General features: G+C 35.5%; 1 protein-coding gene across 1 annotated transcript in view; it reads right to left on the bottom strand.

Moving 5' to 3' along the window:
• Positions 1-18160: 18160 nt before the first annotated feature.
• LOC147001921 (uncharacterized) overlaps positions 18161-23249 on the bottom strand; it is a 47218-nt gene continuing 42129 nt past the window's right edge. Inside the window, exon 3 of the mRNA XM_085828869.1 lies at positions 18161-18265. Within this exon, the coding sequence (XP_085684995.1) occupies positions 18161-18265 (105 nt within the window). The remainder of the gene's footprint in view (positions 18266-23249) is intronic.

Below are 23249 nucleotides of genomic sequence, written 5' to 3'. Positions count from 1 at the left end.
GAAAAAAAATCATATGACACAGCATTCAAAAACTTCCATCCTGGTAGGAACCATTATAGTAGTAACACCAGTTTTGCTTTTTAATACGTTCCCAGGCAATTGCTATTACTCTTCTAACTTAACTTCAAAGAATATAATTATCAAAGATACTTTGTCAAGATATTTTCACAAAAGAATAACAATGATAACTTCATTTTAATAGGAACTGTCATGAAGACTATTTAAATCTGGAAGAAATGAATGAAAATAACTATTATAATCCTTAAATTAGTCTTAATTTTACAAACATTATGTATGAATAATAATGAGGCAAGAATTATGTGATAATTGTTAAGTGTGTGTCAACATTTCTGCCTCAGGATCTTAGTTCTAGAATTCATCAGGTATATTACATTTAATATCTCTTATAGTTTTTATTATATGCAGAAAATTGTTAAATCTATATTTAAAGAGCTCTAAGATACCAGAGTTACAAGATGCAGTATTGTTTTATGTATAATTAATAAAACATAAAGACAACAATTAAACTTTGATATTCCATCAATCATAAACTGAATTGTAATTTCATATGATAGCTAGATAAAAGAAATTGTTTATAGTCTTGAATATATTATAAATGGAGTATTTGTCACAATGGAATGATACATTGAAATCACAAAACCTAAATTATATTAGCATCATAGTAATAATTATCTCAGCTTTAAAGTATCTGGACTTGAAATGATCTGCAATCATTCTTTTATAGTATCTATTTTCAAATATTTTGTCTACATTTTAAAATGGCATGTGTTGATAGAGTTATACTTAATTTTAAGTATTAAATGTCATTTATTTTCTTTAAAATTCAACAACATTGTTTTATAAGATTTATTTTCAATTGTGTGTGAGTGAGAGAGAGACAGAGAGTGAGAGACAGAGAGAGACAGAGACAGAGACAGAGACAGGATTTGCATACACACAAGAGGACAGGTACTTACTTAATCTAGAAAAGCATGTCAGATCTCATGGAGTTGAGTAATACTCCATTGTGTAAAAATGTCACATTTTCTTTATTCATTCTTTGGTTGATGGACATCTAGATAGGTTGCTTCCAGTTTCTGGCTATTATGAATAAAGCTGCTATTAACATAGTTCAGTAAGTGTCCTTGTGGTAGAAGAGAACATCATATACCATTCCCAGGAGTGGTATAGATGGGTCTTGAGATAGGTCAATTTCCAATTTTCTGGAAAACCACCATGCTGACTTCCACAGTGGGTGTAGAAGTATGCACTCCCACCAGCACTGGAGAAGGTTTCCTCATGATCCACATCCTTACCAGCATGAACGATCAACTGTGTTACTGATTTTAGACATTTTGAGAGGTGTAAAATGGAATATCAAAGTACTTTTGATTTTCATTTTCCTGATGGAAAAGAATGTTGGTCATTTCTTTAAATGTTTCTCACCCATTTGAGATTTCTCTATTGAGAACTCTCTGTTTATATATGTACATCTTTTTTTTTTTTTTATTAATTGGGCTCTTTGATCTTGAGTTCTTTATAATTTTGGTTAGTAGGCCTCTACTGGATTTGGAGTATCTAAAAACTTTTCCCATTCTGTAGGTTATTTGTCCAACTGACTGTGTCTTTTGCCTTACTGAAAATTATTAGTTTCAAGAGGTCTCGTTTCTAATTCTTGATCTTAGTGCCTGCTCTATTAGTCACCTATTCAGAAAGTTGTCTTCTCTAACAATCTTTTCGAGGCCATTCACAACTTTCTCTTCTATCAGGTGCAATGGGTTTGGGTTTAGGTTTAGGTCATTGATCCAGTGGGCCTTGTGTCATGTTCAGGGTAATAGACATGGATCTATTTGTACTCTTTTACATGCAAATATTCAGTTAAACCAGCAACGTTTGTTGAAAAAGCGTTTTTATTTTCATTTTCTATTTCTAGCATTTTTATCAAAAATCAGGTGCCCATAAGTATGTAGATTTATATCTGGCACTTCAGTTTGATTCCATTGGTCAATATTTCTGTTTTTATGTAGATATCATGAAGTTTGAGTTACTATTGGTCCATATTATAGTTTGAAATCAGTGATGGCCATACCTACAACATTTCGTTAATTGTTTAGAATTATTTTTCCATATGAAGTTGAATAATGTTCTTTCTAGGTCTGTAAAGAATTTTTTTGGAATTTAATGGAGAGTGAATTGAATCTGTAGGTTGCTTTTTGTAAATAGTCATCTCAGTGTTATTCCTACTGAGCCACGAGCATTTCTGTCTTCTGAGATCTTGAAATTCTTTCCTCAACATCAGAACTTAGTGTCTCTAATATTGATCTTTTACTTGCTTTGTTAGAGTTACCACAATGTATTTTATATTATTTGTAGATATTGTGAAGAGTGTTATTTTCCTGATATCATTCCCAGGCTATTTCTCAATTGTAAATATGATAACTACTTAATCTTATATTCTGCTACTTCCTTGAAAATGTTTATTGGTTGTAGCAGTTACACAGTGGAATTGTTAGGGTCATTTATGTATACTATCATATCATCTGCAAATATACTTCATCTTTAACTTTCCAATTTATATCCCCTTGATATCCTTCAGTCTTCTTATAACTGAAACTACAACATCAAGTACAATAATGAATATAAATAGAGTTGTGAGGCTTATCTTGTTTCAGATTTCATTGTAATTACTTTGAGTTTCCCTCTATTTAATTTGAAGTTGGCTATAATCTTGTTGTAAATTATTATTTTTCAGTATAGCACTTTATAATCTCTCCAGTATTTTTTTAATGGAGAGGTATTGAATTTTATCAAACACTTCTTTTGGCATATAATGAGATGAACATGTCTTTTGTTTTCAAGTTTACTTATACAGAGGATCACTTTGACCAATTTTTATACGTTGAACCATTCCTGCATTTTTTGATGTGTTCTTGGATTTAAATTGTGAGTATTTTATTGAGTATTTTTTTAATCAATGTTCCTTAGGCAGATTGGTGTCTGATTCTCCATTTTCTTCAGTCTTGATGTGGTTTTGGATCAGGGTAACAGGCCTCATGAAATGAATTTGTCAAAGTACTCTCAGTTATCAATTTATCATGTGTTTTTAGGTATACCAGTGTTCTGTCTTCATGCACACCAGAGGAAGGAATTAGACCCCATTATAGACAATTGTAAACCACCATGTGGTTGCTGTGAATTAGTTCTATTAACCAGATCTCTCTCTCTCTCTCTCTCTCTCTCTCTCTCTCTCTCTCTCTCTCTCTCTCTCTCTCTCTCTCTCTCTCTCTCTCTCTCTCTCTCTTTCTCTGTTTTCTCCTCTCCCCTCCTCTCCTCTCCCCTCCCCTCCCCTCCCCTCCCCTCCCCTCATCTCCTCTCCTCTCCCCTGCCCCCAGTTTTGCAAGACAGGGTTTCTCTGTGTAAGACCCTAGCTGTCCTAGAACTCTAGCTTTGTATACCACTCAAACTCACAGGAATCTGCATACCTCTGCCTCTTTGCTAGTGAGATTAAAGGCATGTGCCATGCACATAATAGACCCCATGTCCTTGTGATATGGTAGAGCATTTTTAGGTATATGCCCAGGAGTTGTATCTGGGTCTTCAGGTAGATTATTTTCAGTTTTCTGAGGAACCCCCACATTGATTTCCATAGTGGTTGTGCAAGTGTGCAATCCTACCTGCAATGGAGGAATGTTTCCCTTTTCTCCACATCCTTACTATGTGTGTTCACTTCAGCTTTTATTCTTAGCCATTCTGATTGGTGTAAGATAATTTTGAGTTGCACTTCTCTGATGACTAAGGACTTTGGATATTTCTTTACCTGCTTTCTTTCAGACATTAAAGATTCTTTTGTGGAGAATTCACTCTGTAACCCATTTTTTAAATTGGGTTATTTGGTTTTTGGAGTGTAATATCTTGAGTTCTTTATATATTTTAGATATTAGCCCTCTGTTACATATAGGGTTAGTGAAGATCTTTCCCCAAACTGTAGGCTGCTGTTTTATCCTACTGAAAATGTCCTTTGCCTTTCAGGAGCATTTCAGTTTCAAGAGGTTCCATTTATCAACTGTTGATCTTAGAGCATTAGCCACAGGTGTTCTGTTCAGAACCAGTGTTTTCATGTATGTAGTTAACCTCCATGGTTTACATTTTTCCTTCTAACATCTTTCTGAAAGACTGAATTTGTAGATAGGTATTGCTTTAGTTTAGATTCAACTTGCAATAACTTATTTTCTTCATTTACGGTAATTTAAAGTTTTGCTGGGTACGATAATCTGAGATGACATCTGTAGTATGTTAGAACCTGCAACACATTTGTTAAAATTGTTTTGTTCCTGATTTTAGAGTCTCCATTGAGAACTCACGTATAATTCTAAGAATGTGCCTTTATATGTTACATGGTCTTTCCCTTTACTTCATTTAATATTCTTCCTTTGTCCTGTATATTTGAATTTTTGTGGAAATATTATGTGCTGAGGTGGGGTTTCGTTTCTGGTCCAATTCATTTGATGTTATATATATATATATATTTCTTGAAACTTTATAGGCATGTCTATCTAGAGGTAGGGGAATTTTTTATAACTTTTCTGTTGAAAATATTTCCTGTAATTTTTGGCTGGTGTTCTTCAAATGTCTCTATTTCTATTGCTTATGGGGTTTATTTTTTCATAGTGTCTCTGATTTCCTGGATTTTTGTGTCAGGAATTTTTTATAAATGTAGCATTTTTTTTTGACTGATGTATCCATTATCTCTCCTATCTTTGATGCCTGTGATTCTTTCTTCCATATCTTGTATTCTGTTGGTAAAATTTTCCTATGTAGTTCATGTTTGCATTTTTAAATTTTTCATTTTTGGTTGTCTCTTAGTTGTTTTCTTTATTGTTTCTATTTCCATTTTTATGTCTTGAATAATATTTGTTTCCTTCTAAAACTTTATTTGTCTTGGTTGCCTTTAAGGCATTTATTCTTTTCCCTCAATTATTTGTTTGGTTTTCCTGGTTTCTTTAAGGGATTTATTTACATCTTTTAAATTACCTCTATCATCTTCATAATGCTGGTTTTAAGGTCTTTTTTTACTTATTCTTTTTTTTAATGTTGAAAATTTCAGACCCTGATGTAATAGTTTAGTAGAACTGTGGTGGATACATAATGATTTGGCTATTATTGATTATTTCCTTAAGCTAGTATCTAGACACCTGGTTTTGGTTGATTATAGAAGTAGGTGATAATTTCTGGATTTGTGTAGGTCAGGTGGAAATTTTGTTCTTTGTTATCTGTTTCATCTCTGATTTTTCATAGAGTGTGCTGGCTGAGTTCTACTGACTGCTCAGCCATTGTGTACATGAGGGAATTATTGCTGGTGTGAGAAGCTGGGAATGAGAAGATAATGGGAATTTTTTTGTACTTTTTCGTAAATTAATGTTATGATGCCATAGACAAATACTAAGTTGTACTTATTATTTATTTATTTATTTCTTTTTCTTTTTTTAAAATTTTTAAATATTTTTTATTACGTATTTTCCTCAATTACATTTTCAATGCTATCCCAAAAGTCCCCCATACCTTCCCCCCTAATTCCCTACACACCCATTCCCATTTTTTTGGCCCTGGCGTTCCCCTGTACTGGGGCATATAAAGTTTGTGTGTCCAATGGTCCTCTCTTTACAGTGATGGCGACTAGGCCATCTTTTGATACATATGCAGCTAGAGTCAAGAGCACCGGGGTACCGGTTAGTTCATAATGTTGTTCCCCCTATAGAGTTGCAGATCCCTTTAGCTCCTTGGGTACTTTCTCTAGCTCCTCCATTGGGAGCCCTGTGATCCATTCAATAGCTGACTGTGAACATCCACTTCTGTGTTTGCTAGGCCCCGGCATAGTCTCACAAGAGACAGCTATATCTGGGTCCTTTCAGCAAAATCTTGCTAGTGTATGCAATGGTGTCAGGGTTTGGAAGCTGATTATGGGACGGATCCCTGGATATGACAGTCTCTAGATAGTCCATCCTTTCATCACAGCTCCAAACTTTGTCTCTGTAACTCCTTCCATGGGTGTTTTGTTCCCAATTCTAAGAAGGGGCACAGTGTCCACACTTTGGTCTTCATTCTTCTTGAGTTTCATGCGTTTAGCAAATCATATCTTCTATCTTGGGTATCCTAAGTTTTGAGCTAATATCCACGTATCAGTGAGTACATATTGTGTGAGTTCCTTTGTGATTGTGTTACCTCACTCAGGATGATGCCTTCCAGGTCCATCCATTTGCCTAGGAATTTCATAAATTCATTTATTTTAATAGCTGAGTAGTACTCCAATGTGTAAATGTACCACATTTTCTGTATCCATTCCTCTGTTGAGGGGCATCTGGGTTCTTTCCAGCTTCTGGCTATTATAAATAAGGCTGCTATGAACATAGTGGAGAATGTGTCCTACTTACCGGTTGGGACATCTTCTGGATATATGCCCAGGAGAGGTATTGCAGGATCCTCCAGTAGTACTATGTCCAATTTTCTAAGGAACCTCCAGACTGATTTCCAGAGTGGTTGTACAAACTTGCAATCCCACTAACAATGGAGGAGTGTTCCTCTTTCTCCACATCCTCGCCAGCATCTGCTGTCACCTGGATTTTTGAACTTAGCCATTCTCACTGGTATGAGGTGGAATCTCAGGGTTGTTTTGATTTGTATTTCCCTGATGATTAAGGATGTTGAACATTTTTTCAGGTGCTTCTCTGCCATTCGGTATTCCTCAGGTGAAAATTCTTTGTTCATTTCTGAGCCCCATTTTTAATGGGGTTATTTGATTTTCTGGAGTCCACCTTCTTGAGTTCTTTATATATATTGGATATTAGTCCCCTATCTGATTTAGGATAGGTAAAGATCCTTTCCCAATCTGTTGGTGGTCTTTTTGTCTTATTGATGGTGTCTTTTGCCTTGAAGAAGCTTTGCAGTTTCATGAGGTCCCATTTGTTGATTCTCGAATTTATAGCACAAGCCATTGCTGTTCTACTCATGAATTTTTCTCCTGTGCCCATATCTTCAAGGATTTTCCCAATTTTCTCCTCTAAAAGTTTCATTGTCTCTGGTTTTATGTGAAGTTCCTTGATCCACTTAGATTTGACCTTAGTACAAGGATATAGGAATGGACCTATTCGCATTCTTCTACATGATAACAACCAGTTGTGCCAGCACCATTTGTTGAAAATGCTGTCTTTCTTCCACTGGATGGTTTTAGCTCCCTTGTCGAAGATCAAGTGACCATAGGTGTGTGGGTTCATTTCTGGGTCTTCAATTCCATTTCATTGGTCTACTTGTCTGTCCATATACCAGTACCATGCAGTTTTTATCACAATTGCTCTGTAGTAAAGCTTTAGGTCAGGCATAGTGATTCCACCAGAGGTTCTTTTATACTTGAGAAAAGTTTTTGCTATCCTAGATTTTTTGTTATTCCAGATGAATTTGCAGATTGCTCTTTCTAATTCGTTGAAGAATTGAGTTGAAATTTTGATGGGGATTGCATTGAATCTATAGATTGCTTTTGGCAAGACAGCCGTTTTTACAATGTTGATCCTCCCAATCCTTGAGCATGGGAGATCTTTCCATCTTCTGAGATCTTTATTTTCCCTCTTCAGAGACTTGAAGTTTTTATCATACAGATCTTTCACTTCCTTAGTTAGAGTCAGGCCAAGATATTTTATATTATTTGTGACTATTGAGAAGGGTGATGTTTCCCTGATTTCTTTCTCAGCCTGTTTATTCTTTGTGTAGTGAAAGGGTCTTGACTTGTTTGAGTTAATTTTATATCCAGCTACTTTACCAAAGCTGTTTATCAGGTTTAGGAGTTCTCTGGTAGAATTTTTACGTTTACTTATATATACTATTATATCATCTGCAAAAAGTGGACCTATTCGCATTCTAGACTTCATCTAGTCCTGGGCTTTTTTTTTTTTTTTTTTGGCTGGGAGACTATTAATTACTGCTTCTATTTCTTTAGGGGATATGGGACTGTTTAGATCATTAACTTGATCCTGATTTAACTTTGGTACCTGGTATCTGCCTAGAAATTTGTCCATTTCGCCCAGGTTTTCCAGTTTTGTTGAGTACAGCCTTTTGTAGAAGGATCTGATGGTGTTTTGGATTTCTTCAGGATCTGTTGTTATGTCTCCCTTTTCATTTCTGATTTTGTTAATTAGGATGTTTTCCCTGTGCTCTCTAGTGAGTCTAGCTAAGGGTTTATCTATCTTGTTGATTTTCTCAAAGAACCAACCCCTGGTTTGGTTAATTCTTTGAATAATTCTTCTTGTTTCCACTTGGTTGATTTCACCCCTGAGTTTGATTATTTCCTGCCATCTACTCCTCTTGGGTGAATTTTCTTCCTTTTTTTCTAGAGCTTTTAGATGTGTTGTCAAGCTGCTAGTGTGTGCTCTCTCCAGTTTCTTCTTGGAGGCACTCAGAGCTATGAGTTTCCCTCTTAGAAATGTTTGCATTGTGTCCCATAGGTTTGGGTATGTTGTAGCTTCATTTTCATTAAACTCTAAAAAGTCTTTAATTTCTTTCTTTATTCCTTCCTTGACCAAGTTATGATTGAGAAGAGTGTTGTTCAGTTTCCATGTGAATGTTGGCTTTCCATTATTTATGTTGTTATTGAAGATCAGCCTTAGTCCATGGTGGTCTGATAGGATGCATGGGACAAGTTCAATATTTTTATATCTGTTTAGGCCTGTTTTGTAACCAATGATATGGTCAATTTTGGAGAAGGTCCCATGAGGTGCTGAGAAGAAGGTATATCCTTTTGTTTTAGGATAAAAAGGTTCTGTAGATATCTGTTAAGTATATTAGTTTCATAACTTCTGTTACTTTCACTGTGTCCCTGTTTAGTTTCTGTTTCGACGATCTGTCCATTGATGAAAGTGGTGTTTTGAAGTCTCCCATTATTATTGTGTGAGGTACAATGTGTGCTTTGAGCTTTACTAAGGTGTCTTTAATAAATATGGGTGCCCTTGCATTTGGAGCATAGATATTCAGAATTGAGAGTTCCTCTTGGAGGATTTTACTTTTGATGAGTATGAAGTGTCCCTTTTTGTCTTTTTTGATAACTTTGGGTTGGAAGTCAATTTTATTCGATATTAGAATGGCTACTCCAGCTTGTTTCTTCAGACCATTTGCTTGGAAAATTGTTTTCCAGCCTTTCACTCTGAGGTAGTGTCTGTCTTTTTCCCTGAGATGGGTTTCCTGTAAGCAGCAGAATGTTGGGTCCTGTTTGTGTAGCCAGTCTGTTAGTCTATATCTTTTTATTGGGGAATTGAGTCCATTGATATTAAGAGATATTAAGGAAAAGTAATTGTTGTTTCCTTTTATTTTTGTTGTTAAGAGTTGGCATTCTATTCTCGTGGCTGTCTTCTTTTTGGTTTGTTGAGGGATTATTATCTTGCTTTTTCTAGGGAGTGATTTCCGTCCTTGTATTGGTTTTTTTCTGTTATTATCCTTTGAAGGGCTGGATTCGTGGAAAGATAATGTGTGAATTTGGTTTTGTCATGGAATACTCTGGTTTCTCCATCTATGGTAATTGAGAGTTTGGCTGGGTATAGTAGCCTGGGTTGGCGTTTGTGTTCTCTTAGTGTCTGTATAACATCTGTCCAGGCTCTTCTGGCATTCATAGTCTCTGGTGAAAAGTCTGGTGTAATTCTGATAGGCCTGCCTTTATATGTTACTTTACCTTTCTCCCTTACTGCTTTTAATATTCTATCTTTATTTAGTGCATTTGTTGTTCTGATTATTATGTGTCGGGAGGAATTTCTTTTCTGGTCCAGTCTATTTGGAGTTCTGTAGGCTTCTTCTATGTTCATGGGCATCTCTTTCTGTAGGTTTGGGAAGTTTTCTTCTATAATTTTGTTGAAGATATTTGCTGGCCCTATAAGTTGAAAATTTTCATTTTTATCAACTCCTATTATCTGTAGGTTTGGTCTTCTCATTGTGTCCTGGATTTCCTGGATATTTTGAGTTAGGATCCTTTTGTGTTTTGTATTTTCTTTGATTGTTGTTCCGATGTTCTTTATGGAATCTTCTGCACCTGAGATTCTCCCTTCCATCTCTTGTTTTCTGTTGCTGATCCTCACTTCTATGGTTTCCAGATTTCTTTCCTAAGGTTTCTATCTCCAGCATTGCCTCACTTTGGGTTTTCTTTATTGTGTCTACTTCCCTTTTTAGGTCTAGTATGGTTTTGTTCATTTCCATCACCTGTTTGGATGTGTTTTCCTGTTTTTCTTTAAGGACTTCTACCTGTTTGGTTGTGTTTTCCTGTTTTTCTTTAAGGACTTGTAACTCTTTAGCAGTGTTCTCCTGTATTTCTTTAAGTGAGTTATTAACGTCCTTCTTGATGTCCTCTACCATCATCATGAGATATGCTTTAAATACGGGTCTAGCTTTTCGGTTGTGTTGGGGTGCCCAGGACTAGGTGGGTTGGGAGTGCTGTGTTCTGATGATGATGAGTGGTCTTGATTTCTGTTAGTAGGATTTTTACGTTTGCCTTTCGCCATCTGGTAATCTCTGGAGCTAGTTGTTATAGTTGTCTCTTGTTAGAGCTTGTTCCTCATGTGATTATGTTAGCCTCTATCAGCAGACCAGAGGTCTTAGGATCCAGTGGGGGATTCTGTGTGGGTCCTTTCGGGTGTCTGGAGACTCCCCGGACCAGGCACCCCAGTTCTGCAGTGGATTGGAAGGGACTTGTGCCTATTTATTTATTTATTTATTTATTCTTTTAGATAACAATAGAAGTTTTCCTTTTATTTTTTAAATTAAATTTTACTTTTTACTTATAAACTTTTATCCTGCTAACTATCTCCATCCCAGTTATCACTTCCCACAGTCTTTCCCCAAGCCTCCCCTGACCTTCTCATCTGCACAGGTTAGGGCCCCCTTGATATACTCCCCAGGCACATCAAGTTGCTGCATGGATGGGTGTTTCCTCTCCCTCTGAGGCCATACAAGGATGATCAGCTTTTAGAACATATCTCACATATAGGTAATGGCTTTTGGGGTAGCCTTCACTCCAGTTGTTCAGGACCCAAATGAAGATCAAGCTATACATCAGCTACATATATACAGGGAGGTCTAGGTCCAGCCCGTGTTTGTCGTGTTTGTCATTTGGTTGTTGGTTCAGACTCTGAGAGCCCCAAGGGTCCAGTTTAGTTGAGGTTTTGGTTTTTCTGTGTAGTTCCTATACCATTTGGGGCTTGCAGTCCTTCCTATTCTTCCATAAGAGTCCCTAAGCTCCATCCATTGTTTGGCCATGTCTCTGTTTTCTGAGTGTGCTGCTGTGAGGAGCAGCTCAGAGGCAACCATAACAGAGTACCATTAATAGTGTCATGGACTGGTGCATGGAATGCTCTCAATTTGGAACAGGTGTGTGTTAGTCATTCCCTCAGTCTTTGCTCTGTTCCTCATGCCTGCATTTCTTACAGACAGGATAAATTTTGTGTTGAATGTTTTGTAGGTGGGGTGGTGTTTCTATAGCTACATAGGAGTTTCTGACTTGTTACAGGAGGTAATCTCTTCAGATTTCATATCTTCAATGTAGTGAATCACAGCTACTGTCATCAACTTGTCCTAGGTCTCCTTGTGGAGATGTTCACCTTCTCAGGAAGATATCTAATCATGTTCATGACCATCTAGCTATTTCTTCTGTTCTTCCCCTAACCTGGTTATAAATGCCCATTTTTCTCCCCCTCCTCATTTCTACCAAATCTCTCCCTCCATCCATCTCTTGTGACTACTTTACCACCCCCCCTTCTAAGTGATATTCAAGCTTCCTTATTGTTTAGCTTTTTGAGTTAGTAGAGTATAACATGGTATCTGTATTTTATGGCTAATATCCACTTATAAGTGAGTTTATATCATGCATGCCCTTATGGGACTGGATTAGCTCACTGAGGATGACATTCTCATGTTCCATCCATTCACTTGTAGAATTCATGATGTCTTGGTTACTAATAGCTAAATAATATTCCATTGTGTAGATATCCCACATTTCTTTATCCAGTCTTCGGTTGAGGGATATCTCTGTTGTTTCTAGTTTCTGGCTACTAGGAATAAAGATACTATGAGCATAGTTGAAGTAGTGTTTTTGTGGAATGTTGGAGCATCTTTGGGTGTATGATCGGGATTGGTATAGATGGATATTGGAGTAGAACTATTTCCTGTCTTCTGAAAAAACACAAAATTGATTTCCAAAGTGGTTGTACAAATTGTACTCCCACCAGCAAGGTGCTTAACATCCTTGCCAGCATGTGCTGTCTCCTGAGTTTGTGATTTTAGCCATTCATCTTTGAATTTGAGATAGAATCTTTTAAAGCAATATTGCACAGAATAGAAACTCCAGGACCATATAGTCTACCATCTAGAAGATTTGGATTAAGAATGTATTAGATCTCCAAATAAATTCCTTATTTTTTATGAGTAAAAATAGTTCTCAGATATGACAACAGATCATCTGAATTTTTAAAATTATAACCTCTTCTGTAGCTGATGGTCTACATGTGATAATCTGTAAATTTATACTGACAATGATATTCAATATGATAATGACTATATGGCTCCTATTTCAATACATAAGATGTGAAGCCAAAAATATTACATTGAATATAGCTGAAAGAGAAATAGATATCACCTCTACTACCTTAGACTTGTCCTGCCCACTTCACAGACAGCAATATAAAATAAGCAAATATTTAAGATTCTGAAATGTAATGATTTTAATGAATCTAAGTTGTGTGTGTGTCTGTCTGTCTGTCTGTTTAGACAAATCATCTTTTTTAAAATTTTCTAGTAAAATTTTAATAATTTGTTCTTCCTGCTGATGGATATTTATAAGTATTAGGAGACTGAAGATGGTTCTGTTGGCCATAGTATGTCGTCCGTTTATTCATCAAATGTCTTATTAAGGGAAAGACAATATCTTATCTGAGCTTCAGAACAATATTGTTTGATGTCTTCTATTGAGAAAGCACCTTGTTAGCAATACTGACTGTGACCTTATAACAAATTGCTCTCTTTTCACAAATATTCATTAACATAAGTTTGGATGTTCCACATATAGATACATGTGTTATCTCCTTTTAACATCTGAAGATAATATGCACTGGGACTATGCAGTAGATATCTACAACTCTTCCAACATCATAAAACAGTTCAGTGTTTAATAAGAACATTCCAGGCAAAGTTAGTCATTATAAATTAACGATGGAACTGCTGAATTTTTTTTGCTTAGTAACATTGTAACCACTGGAAATTGTCAATTTTGAATTACTTATATGGTTGGGTTTCTGATGCTGTAAACAAACCCACTGCCCAGCAAGTCATACACAACTATGGCACAGATAATTACACACAAAAAATACTTGATAAAAATAATGAATAACTTGTCAGTCTAAAGAAAAATTGATGTATGTTGAATACAAGAACAAAGAGGCTATTCAAGCCGACTGCAAGGAGGATTGAATTCTAGCACCTACATTTAACTCTACTCAAATGTTATCGAAGAGGACAGAATTTTCAAAGAGAAAGCAAAGTTTTCAGAATGGCAGTGATTGAAATCATATTGGATGACAGGCAGTGCAGGACACAAATAGTGTTTTCTTACTTATGTTGTGCATCAAGTTAAAATTTGTGATACGAAAAAAAAAGGATTTTAGTAAGATTTTTTTATTATTACTATACTTGTGGTATTGCAGAGCCTATTGAAATTGCCATGCTGTGTCACAATGACCTAGGTGCCTGTTCTCTTCTGTCCTGTACCAAGATACCTACTGCAGAAGAATCTGTTAACTCCATTTCAGGGGTGTGTGTGTGTGTGTGTGTGTGTGTGTGTGTGTGTGATAGTAAATTGTTTCTTATTGAGTCACTTTTAAGATTTACTATATTGTGTATATAAGCATTTTTTGAGTGTATTTATTTCACTTATAAAATAAAACTGTCATTATAAAACATTTTGTGCTGGCAGCAGCCTTGTACTTCTTGTGTTTACTGTGTCTCGATTGTATTAAGAGGCCACAGTCAATGACTGTGAAGTATACTGTATGATATCAGCATAATGACAAAAATTACCTCCCAGCACATTTCTTAGAATGTATCATGAAGCATGTCTCTTTGTTTTGTACTTACTATTGATTTTAGAAACCTCACAATACAATATTCCTTTCTTCTTTACTGAATGAAAATCCCACTTCTTCACTGTAAGGAAATATTTAAAACTCTTCTCTTTGGCACATTTAAATTACCAATTCTCATGCACACAGAATTCATTATTAATTAAAATTATGGGTACTTGTACACAATTGCCAACACTGAATCTGACTACTAAGTGGCCACATATACAGTTGCTATAATACAGAAGTGAAAAACAGTTTTCCAAAGGAAGTCAAAGAAGATTGGTGTAAAAGTTTCATTCCACTATCAAAATGACATGCCATTTAAGATATGTAGATTGATTATTATTGGGAACTCCAAGATAATATTTCTGGGCATTGGTTAACAGAAAGTAAAGTCATAGGTAAGAATGGGCTTCAAGTTGTTGCTTAGTAATTGTATTTTACTCATATTTAATACAAAATTAATATTGAACACTAGATTTATAATTTTAATATATTGGAGGACTCAAGTAAAATTTCTACTAAGACAGGGAAAAATGGCTAGAGGCAAGCTGATTCTCTCACTGTGGGGAGTGTTAGTGAAGATTAGGAATGTGGCAAGATGCTAAATGTTGTTGAAACAGGTATATGACTATATTTTGGAATTAAAAATATATGTGAAATGGTATACATGTATCTCACATAACTAAATTTATGATCAGTGGAATTGTTTGAATTATTCCCCAATTAGAGCCTTAACATATTGAAAAGCAAATGTCTACAAACCAGAGTGGATAGGCTTAGTAAATTCCTGAGATATTTGGGAGATCAGGTACATACTTTCGTGCTGCTTACCAGGTGCCAGAAGAAATATAGTTGAGGCTCCAGGTATGGGGAAATTCTGGTAACCAAGCACAGCAATTCTGTAACCAGTGGCTGCTTTAAGAGTATTTAAAGACCATGGTATGGGAGGTCACTTCTTTACCTCCAGGTCATACCTGTAATAAAACCTCTTTGAGCAGCTGCATGACAAGGTTTAGCACACATCATTGCAACATCCTCAGTAACCTTCTAACCCATTTGAAAAACATATTAATAATCCTAAGGTAAATACAAATTTTCTTGTGGAAGACTTTCTTCCATATTATGATCTACTTATTTCACATTCTCATGGACGCTTTTATATATCTAGAGACTACATAAGCATACCACATTCTTGTTATTCGTTTAAATCCCTTTCCATATATTATATGGAGATTGCATTGGAATCACTATACTTTCTTATCATTACTGATTCCCTGGACTAGGGAAGACCTGGGCACAAACTCCTAATACTACACAGAATACTCCCATCTCTGTTTATCTGAAGGGATAAAGTTTCTTCATGTAAAACACAGCTCATTAGTTTTAAGTGGTATTTCCATCATAGGCGTAAAAATGTTAAAGCCCTTTACTGTATTTCACTCACTAATAACCATTAGTATATTATTCTATATTAATTTAGTGTGTTGCTAATAGTTACGGTTTAAAGAGCTAAATGAAATAAAAATAATTTGGATCAGAATTAAGTCCTATGTCCAATTAATTCAGATGGTTGAGGTGTTATAGGAGTAGGAGACGTGTCTGTTTTTCAAAAACAGAAAAAAACCACAGTATGCCAGGCTTCAAAGTTATTGGTGGGAGGGAGACAATTGGAAAAGAACAAGCTGTCTCTTGCCAAAAACAGTGAGGTTTTCGAGTCCTATCCCACTGCAGCCACAGATGGCATTTATGGGAAACCACAGGAAGCAGTGACAGACATATTCTTAAAACTGGAAAGGACCTCAATTCTAGTATGTTCACCAATGGGTGAAACTGTTAAATTTAAAGGAAATAACTTCAACAAGCTTGCATTTAATCGTAAGTTTCTGCCTCAAAGGCATCAAACTAACTATATGTAATTTGATACTATTTTATTTTTCATGCAGGCATTATTAGGTGTGACTGACTCCAGGAAGTCAATTTTGTTTACTGCTAAATTAGGGTCAAAGGATAAAGAGAAAAGGATCCATTTTTTTTTTAAATTAGCGAAACTGTTTAAACCAAGAAGTGAATTTGATAGAAACTAAAGAGAACATACTAAAAGATTATGTTGAGAGATATGTCAAAGGGATCCTAAAAGCAAGTTAACTGAAAGCAAGATTTGAGGCCTATTGTGGTAAGCCAAAGGAAGTTTGGTCACAAAATCAATTGTCAGTATGGATGCCTGGGCAAAGACGGGGACACTGCTCTCCTCTGTATATTTGCAATAATCAGGGAAAATAAATATTTCATATGATCATAACATGTGATTGGGAAGGAAAAGATTGGGTCGTTTGTATTAGCATAGGAACCAGAAAATTTCACAATTAATAGTTCAAGAAGTTTCTGGAAACAGTCTGCAGGTATATTAAGCATGTGTCATAAAATCTTACTGCCTCTAAATTCACATGTGACATTATATGACCACTATCACTCTTTTTGTAGAAATTTTGTAATATGGTCAATTTCTGAATATTAACTCAAATTTTGTAATGTAAATTAAACATTTCTTAGTGAATGTTAATAATTTCTATACTTGGTTCATTGAATGTTAACAATTTCTAAGGTGAAATTTAAGTGAAGTATATTAACTGTGTGGACAGAATCAGTTATTTTAGACAAATTCCTATGATTCAAAACTAACAAAACAAATAAATCACATCCTGAGTATTCCTGAAACATTCTCTCGTTTTGTGGTACCTTTATTTTCCTAGATTATTGATCGTAAAGTTACTATTCACATGATCTATTTAAAGCTATGTATTCTCAATGTTTGTAAAATGTAATTTATTCCCCTTTGATTATTACATAGTCAAAGAAAATTTAACTCCCATTTAACTGAGTTGCCACCTCACATGATGGTTCATTGAATCAAATTTACTAAAGAACATTAAATTTTTCCATAGCCAAGCATTTTTGTTACTTACACTTAAATTGGAAATTAAGATTTGTAAGAGATCTAGAGTCCTGTGCAGGAAGGCCCCTGCTAAATTTAATGTTTTATCAAACTCAAGACACATCAAAATCTTGGCTTCAACAAACTTGTAATCCAGATACTGTACTGTTAAATTGTTACCCAATATCCATAGAATTTATGGGTAATCAGCCAAAGTCACGAAGAATAAGAGCACATTGATTAGGCAGCTTTACAACCTTCCTTTAGATTATTCTCAAATAGACATTCTGAAAAATCAATGACAAACTGGGAGTCAAATAAAGGAAATCTTTACAGTAGTCTCATTGATTCTAGAAATGTGTTAAAGGATTAAAGCCCATCAAAGACCACAGTTTGGTGTTTTGATGCTGACTATAAGAGAAAAGCTAAAAATATAAGTAGAGATAAAATGACAAAAATAAAATTAAGTGATTATTTCACATGTACAGAATTTTAAATCAATGTATATTTTTCTATATAACAAACATGCTTTTGCAGACCTAGATTCTAGTACCTTTTATAAGTCCAGGTGATATTCTAGTATTCACTGTTTATAACAAAGTAGGTTCATTTTCTAAACTGTCTGCCATATATATGTGTGTGTGTGTGTGTGTGTGTGTGTGTGTGTGTGGTGTGTTTTAAAGCCATGTATGTACATTTATATATTTATATGTATATTTATACATATATACTCATGCATGTCCCTGAAATTTACTTGATAAATAAACATAGGTAATGTTTGTTGTCCTAACTATAAAATGTCTACTCAGAAAATGTTCACTTTGGAATTTGGATATATATGAAGTAGAAGTTTCTGTTTGTGTCATGTGATGCACACTTATATGATGTTTTGCTGAGAAACACTCATGTGATATTTTGCTGAAGCAAGACCAATGAGAGCACATGTGATATTTAAAGAGAGTATAAGTAGAACCCAACAGGCAGTGACTGGGTGCTTGCAGAACTAGCTTTGCAATATCTTAGTCGAACTTCACTTCATTGAGAGAGAGGCAGTGAGGAGAAATTCTCCTGGCATTTCTGTTGGTTCTGATCACTCACAGTAACTCATGCCCATTATGCAGAGGCCTGTGTGTTCCTGCTGGATCTCCACAGCTGTTGATTCCTGTTTGGTGACACTCTTTAGACTGTTGATATCCTGAAAATGGAGATTGGAGTCACGCTCAAAAAACTAAACAGATCTACACCGACTATCCTTGTCCTATGTACCATCTTTCTTCCCCTATATTTTGATTGTGTGTGTGTATGTGTGTGTGTGTAATGGAATCTAGCTCTAAATGTTATGTTCATGTCAGTGTTCTTTATGAGTATTAATTATTAATGTTAGTTTTTTTTGTCACATGTCTATAGATACTATATCCTATATCTATATGTGTATGTGCACAAGATATTTGTAAAGAACAAACACAATTGACTATTTTAAGGATGTTTCAACGCACTCCTGGAGCTGTGGCTCAGCAGTTAAGATCGCTGACTCTTCTGTTTTCAGTTCAACTCAGGTTGTGAGTTCAAGAATGTTTCAACTCATGTGTCCTTATTACAAGTTGCAGCATCTTCTGGTATATGTCCAGGAGTGGTATAGCTGGGTCCTCAGGTACTATGTTCACCTTTCTGAGCAGCCACTAGACTGATTTCAAGAGTGGTTGTTACAGCTTGCAATATCACCAACAATGGAGTAGTGTTCCTCTTTCTCCACATCCTTGCCAGCATCTGCTGTCCCCTGTCTTTTTGATCTTATGCATTCTGATTGGTGTGAGATAGAATCTCAGGGATGTTTTGATTTGCATTTCCCAGATGACCAAGGAAGTTGAACATTACTTTAGGTGCTTCTCAGCCATTCAGTATTCCTCAGTTGAGAATTATTTGTTTAGGTTGTACCCCATTTTCAATAAGGTTTTTGATTCTCTGGAGTCTAACTTCTTGATTTCTTTGTATATACTGGATATTGTATATATCAAATGTGAGGTTGGTAACAATTTTTTCTCAATCTGTTGGTTGCCGTTTTGTCCTATTGACAGTGTCCTTTGCCTTACACAAGCTTTGCAATTTTATGAGGTGCCATTTGTTGATTCTTGATCTTAGAACATTAGTCATTGGTGCTCTGTTCAGGAAATTTTACCTGTGCCCATGTGTTCAAGGCTTTTCCCCACTTTCTCTTCTATTAGCTTCAGTGTATCTGGTTTTACGTGGAGGTCCTTGAGCCACATGGATGTGAGCTTTATATAGGGAGACAAGAATGGCTCAGGCTGCATATGTGGCAGAGGATAGCCTTATTGGACATCAATGGGAGGAGAGGCCTTTGGTCCTGTGATGGCTCGATGTCCAGTGTAGGGGAAAGCCAGACCAAGAAGGTTGGAGTGGGTGTAAGAGGGGAGTACCCTCCTAGAGACAGGGAAGGGGTGATAGAATAGGAGATTTCTGGAGGTGAGACCTGGAAAGTAGATAATATTTGAAATGTAAACAATGTAAATATCCAATAAAAGAAAAAAAAAGAATGTTTCAACTCACTTGACATAACATTGAAAATATTAAAGTAAGAAATCCCTTATGTTATTTAAATTTCTAAGAAAGTTAAGAAAACATATTTTATGCCTTAATGGAAAGCAGGAACATAAAGCAAATCTGGATAAAATAAAAATATATGTAAATGTATTTTTCTATTTTGTTCTTTTTTGATGTACTACAACAAATCCATACAAGGCACTGGAAGGCTGTGCTCAAGTCAGGCCTGAATTTTCAGCTGAAATCAAAGGTCCCTCTGAAGATTCTCTGCAGAAGTAACTCTGCACTTCACCTCCCCTAGATAAGCCCCTTTTCCTAAAGACACTTTATTTCTAGGCAGACCAGCTCCAAAGCACAAAGAATCAATCAGTATAACACGCAAGGTCCAACCTTTGCAAAGCCTGATGGGTGCTTCTCATCTCAGAAGCAAAGATGATACAGATTTTTATTAAAATAAAAAGAAAAATGGAGCATGGATCAGAGCAGTTGCTTCATTGGTACATAGTGTGATCATGATTGCAGTTTTAAAGGAATTCATCCCATGTGTAACTCTTCAAAAACAACTCCATTCATATGAAATGTAGTGCATAATTATATATATATATATATATATATATATATATATATATGCAGATACAAGTGTCCAGCCATTTCTCTCAGACTGATACCAAAATAATGCACTGTACAATGTAAACAGATGAGAAATCCTATATTCTTGACTACAGCAATAGCCAAAATATTTCCACTATAGGAGGCCCAGTGGACTTAACTGTCCTCAAGGACGTGATTGCGGACTGCTTGTCAGTTAGACTTTACAAGTAGAAAATATCAGGAGGGCTAGCCTTTAGGTCAGTCAAGGTGACTTGGCCCTCTATGTTTGTTCATTGGCCCTGGTGAATTTAGGTTCCTGCCTTCCCATGGACACTGGGAGACAAGGCTGGCTTTTTCTCCTGATGATTACGTTTCAAAAGTACAATCCTTGGTTGTAAAACTTGACAAGAGGTATGAAAATAGTTCATATTTTAAAGAGGCAGAGAAAGAAATCATAATTGCACATTTCTTAAATTAAGTCCTCTAAGAAAGGAAGATCAGGGCCTATATTGAGATTGACAATTACCTAAAACTTAGTCAAGATGAGGCGAACTGTAAGGTCATCTTGACCATTGGAGTGCGCATAAGGAAATGGTTTCTAGGCACAAACGGTATACTCTAGCTAAAACAAGAGAGTACTGGATTGCAAAGCCCAAGCTTCTTGCACAATATGAACTATTATTCTTTATCTTGCTGAATTTATTTACCTTTCTGTTTGCACCTCAAACATCACATAGGATTTCCTGCCTACCGGTTTCATTGTTCACACCCTGTGAATCAAAGTTCACATGCTAGAGGTCAGAATGGAAAAATCATACATAATACAAATATATATTTGTTAACTATATCACTATTACAAATACAGGACATTAATACAGATCTAAATAAGTTTAGAGTATGACATTATAGATAAAATATGTACATATAAGTAACAATTTGACTACCTATATGCAATTATTTTTCATACACATGTATGTTGTTCTTTAAGACCTAGAATAAAAGAACAAGAAAATATGTGCAAATTAGACTAGGAAAATGAATGAAGGAATTCAGGGTTTTTGTTTTTCTCTAAAATTTGCTTGTAATTGAGGGTAATTTTGTTTTCAATTTTGTTTTAGCTAATTAGAAAATTATTGTAATTTTCCAATTCATTGGCAGATTTATTTTTCTCATGTAAACACATATTAACTGTGTTTTAAGTTTTAAATGGAGTCAGTGAAATGGAAATGACAAAAATTTTCTCATAGACAGTGTTTATCAAGCAAGTGTAACAGCCGTCAAACATGATGGATTTCAAATGTCACTATAGAACTTAAAAGCAATCGTGACCACGCAGAGATCATGCAATGACTGACAAGTCACACTAAGAAGCAGTGAGTACAGCAGGCACCATCTGTGAGAAACTGAACCCCAGACATCAAGACTATCAGCAGCTTATGGGCTAAATGCCACATAAGCTGCTCTCTGAGTGAGCCCCACCCTGGCACGACAGTGGGAAATGAGAACATTGTAATGTAAAACCCTGTCTTTACAGAAATCATTTCCTTGAAAAGCTCTTAAGTCCTTAACAGATCCTGAGCTCATCGGTTCTCAAATTCTAGTAGAGTAAGAATTAAGGAGGCATGTAATCTTCCAAATAATTATTTAGTGATCCAAGACGGGCAGTTTTGTAGAGGCCCATTCTGTTTTGTGAATAGTTATATGATCTTGATAAGGGGCTCACTTTCGTTAGAAAAACTCAATCGCCTGAGCGTTTGAGACAAGGAGTAAAGGGATTTGCCCTATTTTACTCTACATAATTCCTTAAGGTGCCTTACCTCCTTCCTGAACTCCGTGGTGTATAAACACAGATAAGAACAGGAATGGGGAGTTATTATATTCAGATGCTGAGATAATAAAGAGAGGAGTGGTGACAAGCGACTACCCACAACCTTACCTGGGAAACAATTTCCTAAAACACAGTTTGTCACAGGCACTATTGCTTATGTGTCAGACTTGTCCATTCCGGTTATTATTTCTAGTCACTGCTAATGCCACTGTCACAGTACCATTCAGTGAGTACCATAAGTTCCCACTATCCTCAGAATGAGAAATCTAAGATATTAAGTCCTATATGTGCTAGATAATGAAGATGAAGTCATTTAAACAAGGCCCAGCTTAGATGAAGAATAAATACGCACTGAGTAAAGGAAACAATAAATGAATAAGAAATGGAAAACTTGGTGCTTTATAAAAGCCTATCGCACACTTAATCTAGTTCTGTATGCTCAATTTGTTCCTTAGTTCCATTCACATGACCACAGTTTAGTCGTTCCTCCTTATAAAATTATTTGTATCATTTTATTTCTTCCAATGATACAAAGTTATAGTCATTTACATTTGAAATTTTAAACTGACAAGAAGAAAACTCAGTCTCCAAATTAACTTTTTAATCCACTTACAGACTACAGCCTGTGTGAAAACTCTCCCTTTTGAACTTTTATTTTTATTTGCAATTGATGTTCCAAATGAAAATTCAGAATTACTAAACCTACTCTGGTATTTTTTTAAAAACACAAGTTCTCTATGTATTAGTAACTATTCTTGTCTTTGTGACCAAATATATGATAGAACAAAACTTAAAGGAGAGATGCAATCACATCACAGAGGAATGCGGTTTATCACAACAAGGAGGCCATGGTGGCAAGAGACTTGCTTCCATGATATAAATCCAAAAGCACATCACCCAGGGCATATGGGCAACACAAATTGGAAACGATGTTTTTAAATAATTAATGTGCAAAATAGACAGTATAGGGAAGAAGGGATAAATCTAAGAGCTGTTAGGGGGGATGAATATAATCAAAATACATTACACAAATTCCTCCCAAAAAACTAACCAGGGGGAAAAATACCTTTGTAGTATTGTATTATTTTTAAAAGTCATGTTATTATTCTCCTAACTTCTAATTTTAATTAGGTAAATGTAATAATTTCTACAATGCACGCAGTAGCCTTGAACTTATTATGTAGTACTGGCTAATTTTCAT

The sequence above is a fragment of the Mus caroli genome, unplaced genomic scaffold, assembly GCF_978045245.1.
Source record: "Mus caroli unplaced genomic scaffold, Mus_caroli_1 scaffold_12, whole genome shotgun sequence".
NCBI lineage: Eukaryota > Metazoa > Chordata > Mammalia > Rodentia > Muridae > Mus > Mus caroli.
Note: the sequence above shows the minus strand (reverse complement) of the source record. Positions and strands in the feature narration are given on the sequence as shown.